The 25,953-nt window shown below is 42.5% G+C and overlaps 1 protein-coding gene and 1 long non-coding RNA gene across 2 annotated transcripts; one reads left to right on the forward strand and one right to left on the reverse strand.

Annotated features, from left to right (window-relative positions):
• Positions 1-42: 42 nt before the first annotated feature.
• Positions 43-15,793, reverse strand: LOC148891896 (ranBP-type and C3HC4-type zinc finger-containing protein 1-like). The gene is made up of 8 exons (XM_089008260.1): positions 15,285-15,793; positions 7,656-7,827; positions 7,491-7,577; positions 7,279-7,420; positions 4,324-4,414; positions 3,966-4,251; positions 2,226-2,308; positions 43-739 (listed from the first exon to the last, which is right to left on the reverse strand). Exons 1-8 carry the CDS (start codon positions 15,552-15,554, stop codon positions 593-595), a joined length of 1,278 nt encoding a protein of 425 aa, XP_088864386.1. The 5' UTR covers positions 15,555-15,793; the 3' UTR covers positions 43-592.
• LOC148891897 (uncharacterized) lies at positions 15,609-18,220 on the forward strand. The gene is made up of 3 exons (XR_016116432.1): positions 15,609-15,730; positions 17,264-17,821; positions 17,908-18,220. It is a non-coding gene; the product is annotated as an uncharacterized LOC148891897 (long non-coding RNA).
• The last annotated feature ends 7,733 nt before the right edge of the window (positions 18,221-25,953 follow it).

Here is a 25,953-nt window from a genome sequence, read left to right on the forward strand (position 1 = left end):
TTTGTTCAGTTTTCTCAATAAGACAACCATGGTGGTATGGTATTTGTTTATTCCACTTATGTTTATTCCACTTTTTTAAGTAATCACAGTAATCTTGACTGATAACCATTCCATCACAATCTCAAAAGAGGAAATCAAATAAAATCAAATCATACCCTAAAATTTACATCAATCATGAATCATTTAGAAGGAAAAAAAGTTAAACGTCCATTAAAATATTTGTAAAGAGTAAAAGCACTTGTAACCAACCCTGTAAACAACCTCTTTCATCTCCAACAACCAACTTTAGTTCTTATGTTCTCCTCCCCTCCAATAAATAACCCCCACCTCCAAAAAAATAAAGATACATTGAAAGAAAGGAAATGAGGTGTTACCCACATACACTCAGTGTATGTCCGTAGAAAATGGCCAAACTCTCTTTTCCGGCGTTATGCTACAGTGCTTCAAACGTCTCCAACAGCCAATCAGCCGCAAGGACTCCTCTCAGTGCACTTGACAATCACTGTGTGAGTGTATGTGTGCATGTGTGCGGCAACACTGGCAAAGATTGTGGATGACTGCATGTGAGGGAGGAGATGGCGGCGACAGGCGGTCAGCTGCTGCTCAAGGCCAGCTCGTCGTGCGTTGTCTGCTGGAGGGCATTGGTGACGCATGCGTCGGGTTTGGCTGTCGCGCAGATCTCGCAGCCCGGACGGGAAGGCTTATTGATGAAAGTGCATGAAGGACAAGCCCACTCCATCTACAGGAAATGGAATAGCAGGACGTTTTATGTTAGCACAGACTGTCCCAATTGTCCTGTGCAATGTCGGTTGTTGTTGGCGCCAATATACTGTACTGAAAGTGCTACTAAAAATATCAGTAATCACAAATATGCTGCTTTTTTTGGTCAGTGAAGTAGCTTCGGCATATCCATCTATCCATACAACATTTTCCGTACCGCTTATTCTTCATTAGGGTCGCGGGGGGTGCTAGAGCCTATCCCAGCTGTCTTCGGGCACGAGGCAGGGGTCACCCTGAATTGGTTGCCAGCCAATCCCAGGGCACACAAAGACATACAACAGTCACACTCACCCTCACACCTTGGGACAATTTGGAGTGTTCAACCTGCCTGCCATGCATGTTTTTGGAATGTGGGAGAAAACCGGAGAACCCGGAAAAAACCCACGCGGGCCCGGGGAGAACATGCAAACACCACACAGAGGCCGGTCCGGGACGCAAATCAGCGACCTCTGCACTGTGAAGCTAACCACTCGACTACCGGGCCACCGCTTTGTACGTACGTATGTATGTACGTATGTATGTATTTATTTTGTCTCGCTTCCGCTCACTTTCACATTTGTTCTCACGCATGCTCTCGACCAATGACAGATCTAGCCTGCTGTCATTGGTCGATGTCGTGCTGGGAACGAATCATGCAACAACTATGTACAAACCCTTTGAGTCAATCTGCATATTTTTTTTAATACAGTAAGCAATGTACAGACTGTACATTGCATTGATAAATGCATTGTCTGTACATTGCATTGATAAATGAAGCGTGATACAGCAAGCAACAGTATAGTAAATATTTTTTTTTCATGATGAATGATGATTTATTTTTTTTAAATAACTCCCCAAAATTAGTCACGCATCTTTTTCTTCGGCAGGAATAGAGTTTAATTGTGAGAACACGAACATTGTCATCATATCATACGAAGCGTTTTTAACTCATTCACTGTAAGACGTGCTAAATTTGTCCACTCCAGTGCCAGGGTTTTTGTCACTCAAATTCCAGGACCCACAGAATATTGAGTTTTAGGACTACATAAACATTCAATGCAGCGCAAGAAACCTTGGACTCTCTTCTTTCATCAGAAATACTTAATACCTAAGTTATATGGGTCTGGAGTAATATGTGGGGCAAGTGGGGGCGGCTGTACAAAAGGCAAATGTTGTCCCCTCATGGAAGGGAGAAAAAACAATGTCAGAGGTTTGACTAGCGCTTTAGTGGCAACCCCCCCTTCCACGTCATATTTTCAATTCCTGAATAAATGGGGGAATGGCAGTGATTGAGTCCATACAAAAACATTAAATAAAGAAAAATGATGAAATGAAACAACGGCTAATTTAAAAAACATTGCAATAATGGAACACAAACAATTGAGCAATATTATTCCTCAGAGAGAAAAAAATATGCTGATTTTCACACAGAGGATGAATCCATAAGGTGCGATTTTGACAGTTACCTTTGTTCTTGTAGGTTTGGTGCTCAAATGCAGATTCTCCATGTCAAGCACAACCTGTAGGTCAGCTGGTTTATCGCCACCCCCTGCGATGGACATTCATTAAAATTCACACGGGATATAAAGTCACATCAACGTATTTTTCCCCCTTGTAATTTCATGAGTAGAAACAATAACACAGCTAAAATGAAGTGTGAATATTCAAGCTCAGTTGTGTTCTGAAAATGCAGTAGGTCCTGTAAGATACTGCAGTTTATTTAATCAAAAGTCTAAAATTATATTATAGTAATTCATGTAGCCATTCTTTTTTATGCTTTCAAAACTCAGCCAAACACACACCTATGCTTTTGTTTACTGTTAATATTTACCCGGTCCCCGTTAAGTTGCACACCAGTAATTAAAGGACAACCGACACCATTTTTGTTTCCTAACTGACGCCAGAAAAACGTTTTATAGCGTCGAAAATACCCAAAACACGCCGGCTGATATTCTTAGTCAAATGCAAAACACCAATAAAAATGACTTAAAGTGTCCCAAAACTGCCACAAATGAGCTCGAAGCTGGGGAGATTCAGAAAGTCCCGCCCCCTTGTTCGTGACGTCACGTTAGGATTGGCCCACACACAACCTGCCTTGCTCCAGAATCAAAACAAAGACTTCAGAGTGTTCAGATTTGGAGAAGATGCTTTCTTGTTACTCATCCAGTTATGAATATGACTCCAATAGTTCTGAAGAGGAAATCATAAATGTTTGCAAACGATTAAAGAAGTCCTTCCGTATCAATTCGAGCCGTGGGCAAGTGATGAAACCGGTGAAGATCTGCACTCAGATGAAGAAGCCCAGAAAATGCACAAGATGGTGCACAAGCGGCGTTTCGTCCAGTATATGGAGCTGCTTATAAGAGCCGACCTTTGGTTAAAGCCGCCCATGATTGGTTAAAATCCGTGGTAGAAGACAGAGGGGTGGGTTTCACGCAGACACACAAAAGACAGCGACACAATTTGAGCAGCACACGAACATCAGAGATGTTAAGACGAGAGAGAGAGCTCGACAGCGCTACAAAGTAACAAATGACACGGTGGAAAGTGGATGTTTGTCCAATCGCTTTGCTCCATTAATATGGCGATTGCTCTCTTTCACCAGGTGAGCTCACAGTTCGCATGCAGTGTGACTAAATGAGTAAACATGTATCAAACTTCCGCTATCCAAGCGCCAAATCGCTAAATCTGGTTAGCTTCCTCGTTCGCCTCCGCTGGTGCTCTACTGCTCTGCTTCGTTGGAAATAGCTGGTTTGTCCGCTGGGAATTTGTGTAAACTTACACCTTCTTTATGCGTGTTACCGCAATTGGCTGTGACACACAACGATTCACCATTGCGTTATTTATGTAGTTAAAAAAACAACAGTACCCAAAATGCATTGTGTGTCGCTTTCTCGGTCAGGGGCGTACCGAATGTGATCTCACTTCCGGCATCGACATCAACTCGAAAACAAGACTATGAATATTCAGCGTGACTTTTAAAAGTAAAATACAGTTCTATGCGGTGGAATCTTTGTAAAACGCGCCCAGTAGAAGTGCTTTTACAAATTATGGACCCAACTTGTCGGGAGGTGTCGGTTGTCCTTTAAGCAGCTTTTTAAAAAAATGGTAATGCTAGATAAATAATTTAATAGTATTAATTAGCTCTGTTTTTATCTTCAGTATTTTCTACAATTGGAGGAAACGGTGTTGAACGTGTGACGCACCCTGGCCGGAGTGGGGTAACCGTGGCGGCAGTGTGCTGTAGCCCCGACGGTCTTGGCTGACGGGGCCATTGCCGGGCGGAAGGGCGAGGGCGGACAGGGCGCCCTCCAGATCCTGCTGGAACAGCTGTCGCGTGATCCGGGCCTGGCGGGCCGAGATCAAGTAGAGGTACGCCGTGTCGCCGTCGCGCTGTACGCCGTAGGATGCCAGTGAGCGAGGGTCCGTGCACAGACACTGACCCATCACCCAGCGCTGCACGCGTGGGTGGAAACCGTACTCCACAAACACCTGGTTGAGGTAATGGGTTCCGCTCAGTGATTTTCGTGTTGTTTTTTGAACCCACCTTTGATGTATTTTAACCTGTTGTTTGAGCGCAGCCACCGTCATGTAAGGGAAGACTTTGACTGTGAAGCAACAGGAAGAAGAGACGTCCTCCACCACTACAGACAGGCTGGAAGACAATGACATGTTGAAATGACGCTATAGACCAAGATTTCATTGTATGATTACCGGTAGTCTGAATCAATGGCAAGGAATTTTAGGCATAGTGATGTCATTTTCGGCAGACAGCAAGTTGCAAAATGGCCGCCCAATGAGATGGATAAAACCAGTGGGATTTTTCAGACAACTATCATGAAAGGAGCAATACGCTTTGCGAGGTTTTATTTTAGCCAGCTGCCCAAAATGAAAGAAGCTGGATTTAAAAACGGCACCAATTTCAAGTTTAAAATCATTGTCCAGTTTAAGACCCGAGTTTGAGACTGTTGGCATAAGATAAGCAGACAGGGAGCCCAGGTCTACAGAATGGGATATACACTGGCCACTGGGACCAAACACTATCACCTCTGTCTTCTTTTCCTTGAAGTTCAAGAATGTTTGTGATGTAATAAAAAAGTGTTTGCTCAGTGGGACATAGATTTGACAGTGATCTGCAGAGCTGTGGAAGGACAAAACCCAAAACATGCAGGCTGATATTTTAGTCAAATGCAAAACACCAACAAAAATGACTTAAAGTGTCCCAAAACTACTTCAAAATGACCTCAGAAAGTTTCAGTTTCAGAAGGTCCCGCCCCCTGGTTCGTGACATCACGCCAGGACATCTTGCCTTGCTCGAGAATCAAAACAATGGCTTCAGATTCGGAGAAGATGCTTTCTTGTTACTCATCCAGTTATGAATATGATTCAAATAGTTCTAAAGAGGAAAGCATAAATGTTTGCAATCAATTAACGAAGTCCTTCCGTCTCATTTTGACGCGTCTGGACTCCATTGTAGCGCCCAGAAAATGCACAAGATGGCGCCCAAGCTCCGTTAGAAATGGGCTGATTTGTCTGCTGGGAATTTGTGTCAACTAGTATCAAATAGTAGTCTTGGTGCAACACACAACGATTCATCATCGCGTTATTTATGTTTCTTCCTTCTAATTTCGCCATCAACACGAAGTTTTCAGACCAAACACAGTACCTCAAAATGCATTGTGTGTCGCTTTCTCGGTCAGGGGCGTTCCTGACGTGACGTCACGTCAGGCATCGTCATCAAAAACAAAAACAAGACGTAAAACGTAAAATATAGCTCTATGCCGTGGAATCCTTGTAAAACACACTCAGTAGAAGTCATTTGAAGTGATTTTACAAATTATGGACACAACGTGTCCGAAGGCGTCGGTTGTCCTTTAAGATGGAAGCCAATTGTCGCAGGTATACTGAGAACAGCAAAGGCCCCAAAATTGACCTCTGTGGCCCACATGAAAGAGGGGCGGCACATGAGTCAGAGCAACCAAGGCGAACATAAAAGCTCTGTTAGCTAAATAGGATCTAAACCAGTCGAGAGCACTATCAGCAATGCCCACCAAGTACTGCAAACGAGACAGCAGAATACTGTGATCCACTATCAAATGCTGCAGTCAAATTCAATCAAACAAGACACACATATTCTCCAATGTGATTTGCCAGGAGGATGTCATTGGAAACCCATAACAGGGATAATTCTGTGCGTTGCATCATTGGAAACCCATAACAGGGCTAATTCTGTGCTGTGCATCATTGGAAACCTGACTGGTTCAACTGCACATGCACCACTTTTGCAAGCATTTTTGAAATTAAAGGCAGTTGGGAAATGGGCCTAAAATTTGACAGTACATCTTGATCAAGACCAGGTTTCTTGATCAAAGGTTGGACAACAGCATGTTTAAACTGTTGGGGCACAATACCAGAAAAGAGGCTGCTGTCGATAATGGCTAAGACCGATGTGCCAATACTCGGGAGAACCTCCTTAAAGAAGTGCGGGGGAAGGGAGCCAGATGGCTTAGACTGGCGAGCCACAGATTTCTATTTTACTGTAAATTCCGAACTATAAGCCACTACTTTTTTTCCAAAACGTTCAACCCTGCGGCTTATTCAGTGATGCAGCCAATTTATGTAATTTTTCTAATGGCCGCCAGTGGGGCTCGAGTAGAAACGGTAAGATTAAGTCAGGTGGAATATATGCGTCGAAGAAGACGCAGCTTCCAAGATAAAAGCAATCGAGATGTCTGATGAAGAAGGAAACAGAGCTGCTGCATGTAAACTTGGTATAAACAAATCGATGGTGCGATGCTGGAAACAGCAGTGGGAAGAACTGGAGCAATGGAAAAAGACGATTTGTCTCAGGATGAGAGTGCCAGCGGGGGAGTGTGTGACAACGTCTATATGACACTCATTCCAGACTTCGATGGCTTCAGTTCAAAGTAGTAAAATGAAAACGGTTTACCGTGATTTTTACCAGTATGTTCTTTTACCAGACCTGTTATAGTGGGTTGCTATTGTATTGCTAGCGTGTTGTTACGATATTGCTACCGTTTTACTGCCGCGACGCAGGCACCGTTTGGGTAGAAAGTTATTATTATTGTTAAGTTATATTATTAAAACTTTGAAAACTCTCTCTGTGTACTGTCTTTCTTTGTTTACATGTATAATGAGGTGACATCCTTTTTCAATTGCTGCTGTGGACTGCAAATTTCCCCATTGTGGGACGAATGAAGGTATTCTGATTCTGATTCTGACATGCGGCTTATATACAGGTGCGGTTTGTGTATGTACAAAATCGGTTTTCCTCTAAAAATGTAGTGGGTGAGGCTTATAATCAGGTGCGTTCTATAGTCCGGAAATTATGGTAAATGTAAATCTCGAAATGAAATGCTCATTGAGAAAAGTTTTCATGTTCACTCATGTCAATCTAAGTCAAACCTGATGCGGCTCATGTACAATATGTGACAGGGTGGTCAAATTAGGTGCACTTCAAGCAGGGGGAAAATTGAAATTCAAGTCGTAAGGGTGTACCTGATCTCCCCGCTGGTGTAGTTCTTCTCTGCCAGTTGGATGCTCAGAGTCGCTTTTTGTTGGGCCAATGCAGATGCGTGCTGGGCGGCGGCGTGAGCGTCGCCGGACTCCACCGCCTTGACGAGCTCCACGCAAAGCTCCTCTAAAGCAAATTAAGGTGGCAAAGTGAGTCAGTCTGTTTGTTGCGTTCACGGAGGAGTGAGGAAACCCACCGACGAGCGGTAGCGATGGCTTAATCGCGGCTGCGGCGGCAGCCTCTGTTTGCTTGCCACTTCCCTCGTAGGTGGCCATGTTTGCAACTGGAAGACATAACATTTTTATTTTGAAAGTCAGTTGCTCTTCGATGTACCTACGTGACAAACAAAGTGAAAACTGACCCCGCTGGGCCTCTCGCAGTGACGACATGACCACAGTGGCCCACTCCTCAGCCTCGCGGTCACAGCGGAAGGAGAAGCGAATAAAGTCGTGAGGGGGCGTCGTTAAACGCATCTCATGGCAGCGTGCCGACTTCACCTCGTAGTGCACAGAGCGTAGGTCGAACTCTACCAACTGGATGGAGGGAATAACATACAGTTATGCCATATAAAAGTGGACAGGGGTGTTAACTATATGCCTAACAGGCTATTTTACATGTTTTGGTCCAAAATACAGCTGAGTCGGTTTTTGTGACAAACAATAACATTTTTATGAGTAGAAGTAGGTGTCCCTTCAATCAAAAAATTCCCAACCAATGTGTCGTGAGAGATCATCAAACGTGCCACGGGAAATTATCCATCCCCACTGAATTGGTTTTGAATTAACTATTGACGCTCTCCCCCAAAAAGGCTGAATAGCCCGCAGGGGCTGCAAAATGGGGACATTGCGCTTCTTTTCATTGCACTCCAAATGAAGCTCCTCACTGCTTGTTAACAAAGCTCGTTGGCATCAGAGAGGTCTTCAAAATGAGCCAGATGATGCGCACCAGACATGAAAGACTGAATTGCAGCGTTGCTTAACAAAAAGGTATTCAGCCATAGTGGCTGGTAAACGGTCACTCCCATGTGGTATTTTTTAAGATGACCGCAGAGATGTCACAAACAACAATAAGCATTCCGGTAGGCTCTGACAAAGTCGCTCGCCAATGTTGTGCACCTCCAAGTTGACGCCACATATCAGTTCGGGCTGATCTGCCTCAGTTGCCTGCTGTTTCTCTCCAGTTTTAAGTGGCTTTTAATTTGTAATATGCATCCGACATTGTAAAACACAATTGCAAAGTCCTTGGAGGAGATTTATTATATACAGTAAAGTCTCGTTATATTGATATCGGATATATCTATAGTCCCGGTTATATCGATACTATTTCTATGCACGCACGGAGAAAATTACATGCAAACAGGGTCGGATATATTGATAGTCCCGGTTATATCGATATTTTTTCGGACTCCCTTGAATATCGATATAACGAGACTTTACTGTATATGGAAATTTATTACAGTATACTGTATATGGTGACTCAACCATGTTCGGGTGAGTCACCATTGTAGCAGATACCCAATTTAATAGCTGTCAGCAAGTAAACAAATCCAAGAAACTATGTTCAAGTGAAACTCTCTGCTGTTGATAACATGTAATTAGTTTAACCACATTTCACATTGTCACTTGTATTATGATACCAATTACAAATATTGACTGACACAAAGTACGGAAACAAAGCAGACAAACTACTGACGGACGCCATTGTTTAAGCGACTAGGCCATTTCGATTACTTAAACGTGTTTAAAACACTTGTCATAATTGTGACACTGTACAAATTCAAGTGTCCTCTGACTGAAGGGAACTCATTGTCAACCAAGGGTTTACTAATTTGTTGGGCTTTTAAGAGAGCCTTAATGTTATCATTGGATTGGTTGACCGTTATTCATCTCGCAGAGGAGAAATTTACATTTCACAACAGCAAAGTTATGAAAGGAAGAGGAAAGGAAAGAAAGAAGTAGAAAACCAAAATACAGGAGCTGCTGGAAAAGCAGCCACTGCTGTGGCGCCATCTTGAAGTAAAAAAAATAAAGACTAAATAGCAAATAATATGACAACACAAAGACATAGAGAGTCATTCATTCTTCAGCACTTTCTGTACCCTCTTTATGACATGAAGCAGTTCTAGATGAAAGAGGAGAGATCAAAGCATCCTTTTCAGCAGTGGATCAGGGACGTTATCAAAGCCAAAGTCAGCTTTCTTGTCAAATATGCTAATATGCATGACACACACAAACACACACATGCATATATATATATATATATATATATATATATATATAGATATATATATATATATATATATATATAAGTGATGTGCGGTGAGGTTCATGGCTGGTGAGGCACTGACGTCATCATAGCCAGATTTACAAACATATGAACTCTACAGAGTAGCGTATTCACCATTTGATTGGCAACAGTTAACGTGTTTTGTTTAAAATTTCATGTCAGCATTCTTTATATATACAAACTGTAGCATAGAAAAAAATAATTAAAAAAACGTTTTTATTGCGTTACCTTTACTTGTAAATGAAGTCCATGCGAAAGCATGTAATAGTTCAACATAGTTGCCACGATGAGCAGAGCCTTTACTTTCACCATTTCCACGAAATGCCAGCTGTTGTTTGGCAAGGAAGCAGGTGGCATTGATGAGATCTTTTAAAATCTCCCGGTTCTCCTTTACCTTAGCATTGTGGATGCTGATGTTGAGTCTTCACTCATTTTTGATGAGGCTCCGTTGTAAATTTTTCAGGTCACAATATCCCATTTGAGTCCAGACATTGTCACAAGTTGAGAACAGTAGGCAGGAAAGGCAGAAAAGGCGGTTTCTTGCTGGACATCCACACAGCCAGCCTTTTCGTGTGTACCAGTCCGCCTGAAAAGAGCGAGTATTGTGTCCCGTTGTCTGAAGCAAACCTTTTAGCTCCGGTGTTGGTATTCCTTTAATTATTACCTCCTGCTTCGATTGAAAGTCCAGTTTAGAAAATTCTTTCAATTTAGATATGTAATCCTCCATTCTGAAAGTTGGGCCAAGCAACACGAAAAAATGACTGCAGGGTTGCACTTTACTTGCTAACTGTTTACTGTAGCTTTCTGTCTCTAATTTTATTATTCTGCAGACGTGGAGTCGGAAGTATCTCTGGAATCACAAGCGCCCCTGTCATGAGGCGGGAGAACTGTTTGCCTCACCTACGCACAGCGTTTTGATAAAAATAAAACAAAATAAACACTGTAGTACAGTGTTTATAATGTACAATGACTCTACATTATGTACACCAGCTAAACTGTAGAAATTTAGTTCATATACTAAACGTGTTTGAACGCTTTAATAGCGATATGCAGAAGGACAGCAATGTGGTCTCACTGCAGAGCAAGCCAGCACAGTAAGCATAGTGATTGCACAATCCATCTTGAGGCTCAGCCGGCTGCTGCCTCACCGCTCGTGTCTACTTAGTATTTGAACGGTAAATGTGAAAATTCTGCGATTTTGAAAAAAATCCTAAAACGGTGAAGTTAAATGGACAAGAACTTTAAAGTACAAATCACTAAATACATATAACTGTTTAATTTATTTTTTTATTTGATATTTGATATATATGGCACGTCACTGTGTATATATATATATATATATATATATATATATATATATATATATATATCAGTGACGTGCGGTGAGGTTCATGGCTGGTGAGGCACTGACGTCATCAATGACGTCACCGCTCGTCTCTACTTAGTATTTGAACGGTAAATTCAGCGATTTTGAAAAAAATCCTAAAACGGTGAAGCTAAATCTAGCTAAATCTAGTTAAATCTAACTGTTTAATTTATTTTTTCATTTGATATTTCCATGACAGCTTTCCATGATGACAGGTGAGGCAGTGCCTCACCTGCCTCCACTGACTGCACGTCACTGATATATATATATATATATATTCTGTTTGTGATGTAATGTAAGGAAAGAGATGTGATGTAATGTAAGGAAAGAGATCTTACCATTTCACGGTAAGATCAGAGCATTTCACATTGTCATCATCAAATGGTGAGTATAGTTTTTGATTTTTTGAATGTTGCTGTGCCAATGACCATTTTGTGTTTGGGAGCCTTTTACTGAGCGAGTTGCTTGTTCTGTAGCCACAAAGGGACATAAGTCTTCTTGTGCTGGACCCAAGCCCGGATAAATACAGAGGGTTGTGTCAGATAGGGCATCCGACGTAAAAGCTTGGCCAAAACAAACATGTGGATCAAACCTCTAAAGATGGAGGCCACTGATTTGCTGTGGCGACCCCTTGTAGGGAAAAGCCGAAAGGAAAAGAAGACTTAGGAAGTAGAGTGAACGCTGGCACGAATGGCTGCCGCTGCTCACCCGCACAAAAATTCCTGTCACTGTAAGTGTCCTTGAGAGTTTTGAAAGGCACTTAGAAATTAAATCGATTATTGTTATTATTATTGTTATTACATTTATTTTATGTATTAATAAATAATAATAAATAAATAATAATAATAAAAATAAAAATAATAATAATAATAATAAATGGTGAGTATAGTTTTGCTTTTATCATTGTTGCTGTGCCGATGACCATTTTGTGTTTCGGAGCCTTTTACTGAACGAGTTGCTTCTTCTGTAGCCACAAGGGGACATAAGTCTTCTTGTGCCGGTCCCAAGCCCGGATAAATACAGAGGGTTGTGTCAGGAAGGGCATCCGATGTAAAAGCTGGGCCAAAACAAACATGCGAATCAAACCTCTGAAGATGGAGGACACTGATTCGCTGTGGCAACCCCTTGAAGTGAAAAGCCGAAAGGAAAAGAAGAAGATCCTCGTCTCACCTCCCAAAGGTGGTGTCTGTCCCCCATTTTAGCTCAGGTCCTCTATCAGAGGGCAGGAAGCTTGAGGGTTCTGCGCAGTATCCGTGCTGTTCCTAGCACTGCTTTTCTGGACCGAAATATCTGATGTTGTTCCCGGTATCTGTTGCAACCACCCGTCTAGTTTGGGGGTCACTGCCCCGAGTGCGCCGACCACCACAGGCATGACTGTCACCTTTACCTTCCAGGCTCTTTCCAGCTCCTCTCTGAGCCCTTGGTATTTCTCGATTTTCTCATGTTCCTTCTTTCTGATGTTTCCATCACTCAGGACCGCTACATCCACGACAACGGCTTTCCTTTGCCCTTTATCGATGACCACGATATCTGGTTGGTTGGCCATCGCCATCTTGTCAGTCTGTATCTGGAAGTCCCACAGGATCTTTGCTCGGTCATTCTCTTCTACCTTGGGAGGTGTTTCCCATTTTGACCTTGGGGTTTCCAGTCTATACTCCGCATAGATGTTTCGGTAGACTATGCCAGCTACCTGGTTATGGCGCTCCATCTAGGCTTTCTCTGCCAGCATCTTACACCCTGCAGTAATGTGTTGGATTGTCTCAGGTGCCTCTTTGCACAACCTACATCTTGGGTCTTGCCTGGTGTGGTATATCCGTGCCTCTATGGCTCTGGTGTTCAGGGCCTGCTCTTGAGCAGCCAGGACGAGTGCCTCTGTGCTGTCCTTTAGGCCAGCCCTCTCTAGCCACTGATGGGACCTCTTGAGATCAGCCACTTCAGTTATGGTTCGGTGGTACATCCCGTGTAGGGGCTTTTCCTCCCATGTTTGTCCCTCTTCCAGCACCTCATCCTCTGTTCCCCATTGTCTGAGACATTCTCTGAGTACATCATACGTTGGCGCCTTCTCTTTGATGTATTCATTGAGCTTGGATGGTTCATCCTGGACAATGGCTCTCACACTCATTAGTCCTCTGCCTCCTTCCTTACTTACGGCTTGTGTACAGTCTCAGGGTGCTGGACTTGGGATGGAACCCTCCATGCATGGTGAGGAGTTTTCGGGTCTTAACATCTGTGGTCTGAATCTCTTCCTTTGGCCACCTTATTATTCCTGCAGGGTATTTGATCACTGGCAGGGCATAGCTGTTTATTGCCCGGGTCTTGTTCTTGCCATTGAGCTGGCTTCTTAGGACTTGCCTCACCCGCTGGAGGTGTTTGGTCATAGCCGCTTTCCTTGTTGCTAGTTCGAGGTTGCCATTGGCCTGTGGTATACCGAGGTACTTGTAGCTGTTTTCAATGTCTGCTATTGTTCCTTCAGGGAGTGAGACCCCTTCAGTGTGGACTACCTTGCCCCTCTTAGTCACCATCCGACTACATTTCTCTAGCCTGAATGACATCCCAATGTCACTGCTGTAGATCCTGGTTGTGTGGATCAGGGAGTCTATGTCCCTTTCGCTCTTAGGATACAGCTTTATGTCATCCATGTAGAGGACGTGACTGATTGTAGCTCCATTTCTGAGGCGGTATCCATAGCCTGTCTTGGTGATTATTTGGCTGAGGTGGTTGAGTCCTATGCAGAACAGCAGTGGGGAGAGTGCATCACCTTGGTATATGCCACATTTGATGGACACTTGTGTTAGTGGCTTGCCATTGGTTTCAAGTGTGGTTTTCCACAGTCAGCAAGTGCTCTCATGAGCCTTGCTTTTTTTGTTGTTTTTGTCTTGTTTTGTGTTTTCTTTTGTCACTTTGTGTTGTTGTGCGTCGTGTGGAATGGATATGGATTGTTTTTCAGCATTTTTGACCACTACACTCATCAAGGAGGAAACTGTGCTGAGCGGTTGCGCCTTTTCGGCAGCATGAATATGCCAGTACTGTTTTTGAATGGGAGGAATGTCTGTGCCATTCGACTGCCATTGCTGGACACCACAGGGGCCATTGTGCTTTTTTGCGCCTTTGATGGGCAGCATCTTCACAGCCCCGCTTTGTTCAACGGAAGGTCGATGCTGTTGGACAATCTGCGGCTGGATGGATTCATGGCTTGAGGAGCCCGCATTAAGAAGAAAGGAGCGTCAGCGCAGAGCGCCGATGCGTGTGTGTGGAACTGTTGCGGCTTGGAACTGAAGCAGATTTATGTGGGACAGGAGATGTGAGACAATCTGTTTTCGTCAATGGATGCTACAGCTGCGTGTTTGCTTTCAACATTTAGCTTGTATTCGACATGCACGTTCCACCATGACGTCCCTGGTCACTGGCGGAAAGACGCTTTTCTCCTCTTTCATCTAGAACTGCTTCATGTCATCACAAAGAGGGTACAGCAAGTCCTGAAGAATGAATGACTCGCTGTGTCTTTGTTTTGTCATATTGTCTTTGTGCTGTCATATTATTGTTTAGTTTTTTTTTTGTTTTTTTGACTTCAAGACGGCGCCGCGAGAGTGGCTGCCTTTCCAGCAGCTCATGTATTTAGTTTTTCTACTTTCGTTCCTTTCATCACTTTGCTGCTGTGAGTTGTAAATTTCTCCACTGTGAGACTAGTAAAGACAAATCCAATCCAATCCATATTCATATATACATACATATATACAATATTAAGCAGATTCTTTACTTACAGACAGTGTAGGTGTTCAATTAGCTGACATGTTTCGGCGACTACTTCCGCCTTCGTCAGCTAATTGAACACCTACACTGTCTGTAAGTAAAGAATCTGCTTAATATTAGAGGATGAACTTAGTACAACGATACATATCTGCTTGCTGCTGTGAAATGTAAATTTCTCCACTGCGAGACTAATAAAGGCAAATCCATCCATCCATCCATCCATATACATACATACATATATACACACACACACATATACACATACACACACATATATATATATATATATATATATATATATATATATATATATATATATATATATATATATATATAAGATTTTAAAGATTTAAGATTGCATATTCTTGGTGGACTTAATAAAACTTTGTGGACAAATGATTTTAAATTTCCTTTTATTTTTAAGTGTTTGCAGTATCACGTATAGTGACAAGTTCTAATTGCTGATGCAGATTTATTGATGTGTAATTGCTACGGAAAATAGCCTGTGTTGGAGAAGATTAAGGTGATGATATATATATATATATATATTCCAGAGATATAAAATCAGTTTTTTTAACGCAAACTCACCACATTGCGGTTCCCACTCGTGTCCCGCAGGGCCAGTCGAAACTCTCCGGCCCGGCTGGGATCCATGCTGAGCTGGAGGCGCAGAGCCTCGCTGTCGGTTCCGGGTAGGCACAAGGGGCGAGCACCGGAGTAGGATACTGACACGCGGACGGACATCAAGACCGTACCGCAGCAAGCCGATGACCGAGCGAGCCCGACGTCACAAGCTACAGACTGGGAAGCCCCGAGCAACGAGACCTGCGGAGCCCAGCCGCCAGAGCTGAGTGCCATGTCGCCCCGCGGACGTGTGGGGCTTAGGAAGCCCCGCCGGGAAAGCGTCAGCGACGACGATACTGCTTAGAAGGTCCACCGATGGGAGATAAAATGGCGTGTGCTCGAGAGCCACTCGTATATGTCCACCTGCCCGAATAATTGTTCCATTTCGACTTGAACCGAGCTACAACAAGGTAGGGAAAGGAGAGACGAAACAAAACAGGAAGTAGACGCAAAGAACAGACGTTCGTGAAAGATTTCACTCCGTCAGGAAACAACGCGAGATTCTTCAGCTATGTTTTTGCGTTCGAGTGCCTCTCATTGCATGGAAATGAATATTAATCGAGTCAGTCATTTTGAGAACATTAAATTCAACAAAATTATGTAAATATTTGAAAACATTTACTTAAGGATTTTTTGGTGTGTGTGGATCTGCTTCAAACAGAAAATGCAGTTGGACACGCCCCTGCTGTACACCTGCTGGGTGAGATACATGGTCCTACAATATATTAATTAATCTCAAACAATGAATAAGAAAATACTATATAATTACCCCTTGTAAACATGCGAATCAAACCTCTGAAGATGGAGGACACTGATTCGCTGTGACGACCCCTTGAAGGGAAAAGCTGAGATATATAAAGATATAGAATATAAATAAAATAAATAAATAAAATATATAAAGATAAGAAGATTGTGTTCGAAAGCGATTCCCATCTGTTGTGAACCTGAACATTTGGGAACGAACACAATACAGGGGTGTCTGTTTATAATTTAACCATTTAAGTGCCCAAGTAGAAAAAATGCACCAATATTGACAGCATATCTTTATCTCTGACCATTTTAAGTGTTTGGGAGCCTTTTACTGAGCCACAAACAGACATAAGTCTTATTTAATTTTAAGCAGATTCTTTACTTACAGACAGTCTAGGTGTTCAAATACTTGACATGTTTCGGCGACTACTTCCGCCTTAACATAAGTCATAAGTCTTCTTGTGCCGGTCCCAAGCCCGGACAAAGTAAAAGGGTTGTGTCATGAAGGACATCCGATGTATTGTAAAGTGACCTTGAGAGTTTTGACAGGCGCTTAGAAATGAAAGGTATTATTATGATAAAAGCTTGGCCAAAACAAATGCGCGGATCAAACCTCTAAAGATGGAGGACGCTGATTTCCCTTGAAGGGACAGCCGAAAGAAAAAGATTTTAAAGATACAGTAAAGTCTCGTTATATCAATATTCTCAAGAGTCCGAAAAATATCGATATAACCGGGACTATCGATATATCCGACCCTGCGCGCATGTAATTTTCTCCTTGCGTTCATAGAAATAGTATCGTAATAAGCGGTACTATCGATATAACCGATATCGATATAATGAGACTTTACTGTACATGTAAGTATTTTAATGAATAAACATTGGCAACAATAACATGCTTTAACGCAGTTTCATTTCAGAAGGAGGGATAAGAAATGGAAATAATAATAATAATAATAATAATAATAATAATAATAATAATAATAATAATAATAATAATAAATTTAATCACAAGGGGGCACAAGCCCTTATTGTGCCGGTCCCAAGCCCGGATAAATACAGAGGGTTGTGTCAGGAAGGGCATCCGACGTAAAAAATGTTGCCAAAACAAATATGCGATGCAATGTTTGCTTTAAGAATGCTGATAGAGAAATACAGAGAAGGTCAGGAGGAATTGCATTGTGTCTTTGTAGATCTGGAGAAAGCGTATGACAGGGTGCCCAGAGAAGAGCTGTGGCATTGCATGAGGAAGTCTGGAGTGACGGAAAAGTATGTTAGAGCGGTACAAGACATGTATCATGACTGTAAGACAGTTGTGAGGTGTGCTGTCGGTATGACTGAGGAATTCAAGGTGGAGGTGAGACTCCACCAGGGGTCAGCTCTGAGCCCCTTCTTGTTTGCTATGGTGATGGACAGGCTGACAGACGATATTAAACAAGAATCTCCTTGAACCATGATGTTTGCAGATGACATTGTGATCTGTAGCGAGAACAGGGAACAGGTGGCGGAGAAACTAGAGCTGTGGAGATATGCCCTGGAAAGGAGAGGAATGAAGATCAGTCGCAGCAAGACGGAATATATGTGTGTGAATGAGAGGGATCCAAGTGCAAGAGTGATGCTACAGGGAGAAGAGATAAAGAAGGTGGAGAATTTTAAGTACTTGGGGTCAACTGTCCAGAGCAATGGAGAGTGTGGAAAAGAGGTGAAGAAGCGTGTCCAGGCAGGCTGGAGCGGCTGGAGAAAAATGTCAGGTGTGAAAATAATAATAATAATAATAATAATAATAATAATACATTTCAGATACAGATATAAATAGCCTGATCTCTTCCTTTTTCAGTGTTGCCAAGTCCATCCACCTGAGGCACCTTGAAGGTATATTGCAGGGTCATTTGGCCCCGCCCCCTGAACAATACCAGAGATGCTATCAGATTTTTTCCTATTTGGCCTCCAGAAAAATACATTATTTTACAAGTCAAAGGTCGGTTTTCGATCATTATCTGTTCCTATTTTAATCAATGTACGTTGTTAATAATCGTGATTGAACAATACAAACATACCTGCTCACAATAGAACGCTAAAGGAGTCGGTCACAATGCGACGCGACACAAGAAAGTGACGTATGAGGAAGTACTTGGGGTCAACTGTCCAGAGCAATGGAGAGTGTGGAAAAGAGGTGAAGAAGCGTGTCCAGGCAGGCTGGAGCGACTGGAGAAAAATGTCAGGTGTGAAAATAATAATAATAATAATAATAATAATAATAATAATAATACATTTCATTTATAAGCGCCTTTCAAAACTCTCAAGGACACTTTACAGTCACAGATATTATACAGATATAAATAGCCTGATCTCTTCCTTTTTCAGTGTTGCCAAGTCCATCCACCTGAGGCACCTTGAAGGTATATTGCAGGGTCATTTGGCCCCGCCCCCTGAACAATACCAGAGATGCTATCAGATTTTTTCCTATTTGGCCTCCAGAAAAATACATTATTTTACAAGTCAAAGGTCGGTTTTCGATCATTATCTGTTCCTATTTTAATCAATGTACGTTGTTTATAATCGTGATTGAACAATACAAACATACCTGCTCACAATAGAACGCTAAAGGAGTCGGTCACAATGGGACGCGACACAAGAAAGTGACGTATGAGGATTGGAGGGGAGTTCGGTGGTACATTCAGGTGCGCTCTATTTGGTCCCAGACCCGTTTTCGCTTGTAAACCTTCCTGTCAAAGAGTGAACGGAATAATGGTGAAAAGGTTAGGTAAGAGAAAAATTGATTCAGAATGCAGGGTATTTAACCTGCAGTAGACAACCGATTGTGTTTATGTTCAATGCAAAGAAAAGGCTGTTTGTCTCATCTGTCAAAAGGTAAAGGCGGTATTCAAAGAATACAATCTTCGCCGACACTATGAATCCCGTCAAGACAAGACAAGTATTGTCACGTTTTGCGAGGTGGTGATGGCGGGTGCGGATCCCAAAAAGCAGGCAGGAGGGAGCAGGAGGTTGTTTGACAAATTTTATTAAAATAAAGGTCAGCAGGAACAAAATGTAAAACATCAAAATCAACTGAACAGAAAAAATACAAAGTATCAAAAGAAGACCAAAAGTAAAAGTCCGCCGAGGTTAAACAAACACATGCACAGCATACACAATGCATGCAACAAACATGCAGCAAACAATGAACCGACACCGTATGGTCGTGCCGGGTGTCCTTTTAAGTGTCAGTGATTAAAACGGCCAGCACCTGCGAGGCTGCAGGCAGGGCTGACGTCGCTACCCGTTGGTCGCCAATCCGATCGGGACGACCAGCACCCGTGCAGGTGCAGGTGGGGCCGACAGCGCCCCCCGTTGGTCGCCAACCAGATCACGACAAGTATGATAGCTTGCAAGGCCAAATACGAGCAGACAATCTCAAAGTGAAAAGTGGACAACTATCTCAGCATAATACATTTGTACGCCAAGCTCAGCCGAAGAAGGCATCAATTCGGGCCCGCTTTCGGTTGCTAAGCTGATAGCAAGCAGCGGTAAGCCTTTCACGGACGGAGAGTTTGTTAAGGAATCTATGGATGCTGTCACGGAGGAGTTGTGTCCCGAGAACAAAGATGCATATAATGCCGTAGGTCTGTCGGCGAGTACAATCACCAGATGCGGTGAAGAAATAGGGATGAATATATATGCCCAGCTGCAGCAGAAGACGAAAGAATTTGACTTTTTCCATTAGCACTGGATGAGAGCACGGACGTGCAAGACGCAGTGCAATTGCTGATTTTTATTCGTGGAGTTAGCGCAAACTTTGAGATATGCTAGGAGCTGGAAGCCCTCCAAAGTCTCAAAGGGACTACAACGGGAGAGGATATTTTTGACCAAGTGTACCAAACCATGGAGAAGTTGGACCTGAGTTACAGAATTGTGATGGTCTGAACGACGCATTCAAGCCCAACAGTCTCATTGACTTCTATGCTGCCCTCCCAAATGACATATATCCAAACATCAAAAAACAAGCAATGAAAATGTCCACAGTTTTTGGCAGCACGTATATCTGCGAGAAAAGCTTTTCTCGCATGAAACTGCTGAAATCTCCGATGAGATCAAGAATGACAGATGAACATTTACATCAGTGCTTGAGACTGGCTGTAACTAGAATGTAACCTGATATTCAACTTCTCACGAGCCAGATGCAGACCCACAGTTCACACTGATGAACATACATAGGTAAGCTCACTTTTCTGACTTGAATGAGTCATTCTGAGCATAAACAAATATAATCATAATAAAATGTACTGTTTTTGAATGGGAGGAATGTCGGAGCCATTTGACTGTCATCGCTGGATAGCTCTGGGACCATTGTGCTTTTTCGCGGCTGTAATGGGCAGCATCTTCACAGCCCCGCTTTGTTCAGCGGAAAGGTCGGTGCTGTTGGACAGTCTGCGGTTGGATAGATGCATGGCTTGAGGAGCCCGCGATAAGAAGAAAGGAGCGTCAGCGCAGAGCGCCGATGCGTATGCGGAACTGTCGCGGCTTGGAATTGAAGCGGATTTATGTGGGAGAGGAGATGTGAGACAATGTCTTTTTGTCAATGGATGCTACAGCTTCGTGTTTGCTTTCAAAATTTCGCTTGTAGTAGATGTGCAAATTCCACCATGACGTCCCTCATCCACTGCTGAAATGGATTCTTTGACCCTCTCCTCTTTCATCTAGAACTGCTTCATGTCATCACAAAGAGGGTACAGCAAGTCCTGAAGAATGAATGACTCTGTGTCTTTGTGTTGTCATAATATTTGTTATTTTTGTTTTTCCCAAGATGGCGGCGCGTGAACACGCAGCAGCTCCCCTCTCCCGGCAAATTGGCGTTTTCATGTTTATTATGTTTGTTAAAGTCATTATAAGTGCCTTGCATGCTGGGTCCGAGAGGACAGTAATTTCATCTGTGCTGTATGTCATGCATATTAGCATATTTGACAGTAAAGCTGACTTTGACTTTGATCTTTACAGTGAAGGAAATAAATACATTTAGTTAGCCATTTTAAACATTGTAGGATGAACATTAAAATAGTGAGTTAATCAGTATAAATGGTGCTTTGTTTTCAGTGGATGGGTGAAGGAGCAGATGTGGAATGTGTGTTGGAGTTCTGTTTTTGAAGGCACTAGGGGGTCAAGGGGTCAGCTGGTCCTCAATCACCTCAGGAAGTAGAAAAGTTACGACTTGGCCAACGCTGCACAAAGGAGGTAAAAGGTTACGACCTGACCAAACGCTGACCTCGCAGGAGCAACTCGAGACGTCTCCACAACATCCCACCAAAAGGATGATGACATCAGAGGAGAGGGATCCAATCCACTGCTGATTTCTTTGTTTGAGCCAAATTTGAATATGCATGTAGCACACCTTTAAATCTGGGCTCCTCAGTCTTAGTCTTCGTCTTTCGTCTCTCTAACTGATTTGGGGCACACAAATATTTTCTGTGTCAGGGAGCTGAGACCCAGAATTCTGCATTAGATCAATTTGTTAGGAATAAATCATCTGTGAGTAACTTGCCGGCTTCTTTGGTGATCTCTCTCACAACGAACATGCCAATTGTTAGGTTATAACGTTGCGCAATAAGGTAAATATTTAATTCCGTTCATAATATTTACAATTTTAAAGATAACCGTAAAATGCTAATATTAGCTTGTAATATTTTAACCTAACAACAGTCATACTGGTAGTGAAATGTATTGTGCTGTCTAGGTGCTGTATCACTTAGTTCACTTTCTCAACCTGCTTCCTTTGTGGTTTTCACAGGGAAGTTGATGAGGGAGATCTGCAAACAGCGGTGTATACAAGCCTACTGGAACCTACAAAAGGATTGATTATAAGGAAGGAACACAAGAACTTTAAGAGACTGCTCATATGTGTCAGAGAGATTCTGCTCATATGTGTCAGAGAGATTCTGCTCTGACAACTGACCTGAACTTTTATCTGTTAAAATTGTGCATGGCACAACAGAAAGTTAATGTCCCATGGCTTTTTTTTCTATGAAGAACACAGAGAGAGTTATTTAGCTATTTATTTCATAAATAGTGTTATTTATTTCCTGATTTATTTTCTGTGAAGAACTCAGAGAGGGTTATTTAGTTATTATTTATTTCATTAATAATGTTATTATTTGTTTCCTGACTTTTTTTCTGTAAAAAAACTGGAAAGGGTTTGGTTATGTGAGGCTTTCTGGAAAACACATTTTTTTAAGCTCCCCTACGATCGTCACACTTTTTCTGTTACAAATTTGACACCAGCCCCCCATCACAGAAGGGAAAGGTTATGTGGCTCTCACAGGAAAAAGTTTGGGGACCCCTGGTATATTGGGTAGTGATGGGAATTCCGGCTCTTTTCAGAGAGCCGGTTATTTTTTCCCCGGCTCACTAAGAAGATCTGGCTCTTTTGGCTCCCAAATGGCTCCTCTTTTTTTGTGTTGTTGCTTAAATTAATTACCTACCAAAGATCGTGTAAAATTATGTGGAAAACAAATTACTCATGTAAAAAAATACAATATAGCAAATATGTTTTATTTATATGGCTTTATTTATATGTGCACACTAACTTTCACTTTCCCTGTGGTTACTGTGGTCCGATGATCACCTGTCACTAATTTGTCCACCGACTCGACTCGTCTACACTGATCTCCAGTGTCCTGCAGTACCTCCCCAGCCCCTCTGCTAAGTTCTTATGTGTCTTTCATTGAACTCAAAACAATCCAGCAAACAGGTCCCCACTATAAAACTTTCAATAAAGTGGCATGTAACTGACATGAAGGATGTCGTGGTTCAGGATGTCCAGCAGTCAGTTGTTAGACAAACATCTGTGGCTTTTTTGACCAATTCTTGGACTCCAGCACATTCTTTTTCATATATGATTCTGGTATGATTCTTTAAGAAAGTGTTTTAAGAATCATAATCAGAAAGCCTTTAATAGCCCGACAATGGGAACATTTCCTGCTTGGAATTGCATACATTGGGTTGAGAGCGTGAGTGTATTTTCTGAATCCTTTGTCATCCACAATTGAAAATGGCTGAAAATCGCTTGCTATCATTTTACCCAGTTTCTCATCAATTTTATTGTGTTTAGCTGGGTTTATAGTTTCATTGCATAAAGTGTCTCAAGGAGATCTTGGTTGTACATCTTGGAAGTTGTGATATCGCAGCAGCAACAGATGCAGACAGACACACTAGAAACTTCATTAATAACCGGTTCCATTGCTTGTCTTTTCTCTTCAAATTGTACAGATGGGTTGACTGTTATTATGCATTGGATTCTCGCAGTGGAGAAATTTACATTTCACAGCAGCAAAGTGATGAAAGGAATGAAAGTAGAAACACAAAATACATGAGCTGCTGTAAAGGCAGCCACTCTCGCGGCACCGTCTTGAAGTCAAAAGAACAAGAAAAACTACATAACAAATAATATGAAAAGCAAGATGACAACACAAATACACGGAGAGTCATTCCTTTTTAAGCACGTTCTGTTCCCTCGTTGTACATGAAGCCGTTCTAGATGAAAGAGGAGAGGATCAAAGCGCCTGTGCCTGTGCAGGTTATTTGTGGAGCCTGATTGATGGGATATTTTAACCGTGCAGTCTGCACCTGCCTTTGAACTATCAATTAAGTTGAAATTAGTCTAAATTTCACTGTTTTCTATCCATTTTTTCACCTTTTCACTTTTGTTTTTTTTCTTTGTAGTGCTATAAAGCTCTGTTGTCTCCCTTTCCTGTTCCATGTGCTACTCACAGTGTGCTGCTGTTTCTCTAACCCCTCTTCCTTCTCCTCACTGCTGCGTGTAGCTGTTATTCTCCCCTCCCTCCTCTACCACGGATCTTGACCAATCACGTGCGGCTTTAACCAAAGACTCGGGGCGGAGAATAGAGGGGAAAAAAGTGAGTTCGCATTTCCGGCTCCTTGTTAGGAGACGACTCTCTTCGTTCACTTCAGAGATCCGGCTCTAAGAACCGGCTCGTTCGCGAACGACAGATCACTAATATTGGGGTGGAGGAGCTCATAGAGGCGACATGGGTGAAGACAGTGAAAACTTATGTGCACACTCCTACGAGAGAAGGTGAACAGCAGCATTCTGGACCAACTAGAGTTGCGGTAGAGTGAGAGGACCAGCTCCCTCCCTACCAAAGTGGATGTCACTACCAGTGACGTGCAGTGAGGTTCATGGCTGGGGAGGCACTGACGTCATCACAGTCAGATTTACAAACATATGAACTCTACAGAGTAGCTTATTCACCATTTGATTGGCAACAGTTAACATGTTTTGTTTAAAATGTAAAATTTAAAAAAACGTTATTATTGTGTTACCTTTATTTATAAATGAAGCCCATGCACCGCTCCTTCTGAAGAAAGGCAACGATAACTTCTTTGAAGAAGCCTTCCTTATCTTTCTTCAGTTTTAAAAGTCTCTCTCTCTCAATGGAGATCACTGCCAGTGAAGAAAGTCGTCCTTGATCAGTCCTGTTCCAACTGTATGTTTTCAGTCTTTTCAGTGCTGAGAATGACCGCTCCACTGATGCTGTAGTAGCTGGAACAGTGAACACGAGCTGGAGCAACTTTGTCGCCTCAGGAATAGTTTCTATTAAATCCTTCTGGGCCAAACAGCTGACAAGCTGTCCAGGAGATTTACATCCATCCCTCACTGTTTGTGAGCTATACAGTCCGGTGTTGGTCTTCCTTTAACTATCATCTCCTGCTTTGATTGAAAGTCCAGCTTAGAAAATGCTTTTAATTTAGATATGTAATCCTCCATTCTGAAAATAAGGCCAAGCAACACGAAAAAATGACTGATTGGTTGCACTTAACTTGCTAACTGTAGAGAGAAGTATCCCTGGAATCACCAGTGCCCCCTGTCATGAGGCATAAGAACTGTGTGCCTCACCTATGCACACAGTTTTGATAAAAATAAAATAAACAGTGTAGTACAGTGTTTATAATGTACAGTGACTGTACATTATATACACCAGCTAAACTGTAGAATTTTAATTCATATATTAAAAGTGTTTGAACACTTGAATCGCGATATGCAGAGGGACAGCAATGCGGTCTCACTGCGGAGCAAGCCAGCACAGTTAGCATAGTCATTGCGCAATCCATGGTGAGGCTCGGCCGGCTGCTGCCTCACCGCTCGTCTCTACTTAGTATTTGAGCGGTAAATGTGAAAATTGTGTGATTTTGAAAAAAAATCAAAAAATGGTGAAGTTAAATAGAAAAGAACTTTAAAGTAGAAATCATTCAATAAATATAACAGTTGAATTTATTTTTTCATTATTATTATTTCATTATATTTCCATGATGACAGGTGAGGCACTGCCTCGCCTGCCTCCCCTGACTGCACGTCACTGGTCACTACAGTACTCGTGAATCTGTTGCGTCACACGTGTTTATGATTTTGAAGTGCGGCTTTCAACCCTTGCATGTCTTTCAATTCCTTGATCTCCTTGATGTGCGTCTCACCCTGACGCATATCACACGCTTGAAAATGGTATAAAAGGATGGGGCGAACCACGGAGCAGAATCATCTCAGACTCATCTCGGACTCACAGCCTCAAAGAGACACAGCTCGCAGAGATCTACTCAGCATCGCACGGAGTCTCACGACATGACTTGCTCGACTCCACGCCACGATCAAGCTCTGCGCGTCACCTGCCTGGGAGATCTGACAACGAACCTACTTACAAATAAAGAGAACCATCAAACTCTTTAAATCCACCCGAGATGTAAGGAAGGCATGGATCCCAGTTTCTAAGTACTGTTGAAAATGAAATTAAGCCCGGAGAGTCGAAAGGTCGGGAACCTGAGGTGGGGCGTCTGGTGAACGTGCCATGGGGTCATCGGGACATGCCTTTGCGCCGGA

Source organism: Hippocampus bargibanti, linkage group LG11 (assembly GCF_051943395.1).
Source record: "Hippocampus bargibanti isolate YZ-2025 linkage group LG11, ASM5194339v1, whole genome shotgun sequence".
NCBI classification, from domain to species: domain Eukaryota; kingdom Metazoa; phylum Chordata; class Actinopteri; order Syngnathiformes; family Syngnathidae; genus Hippocampus; species Hippocampus bargibanti.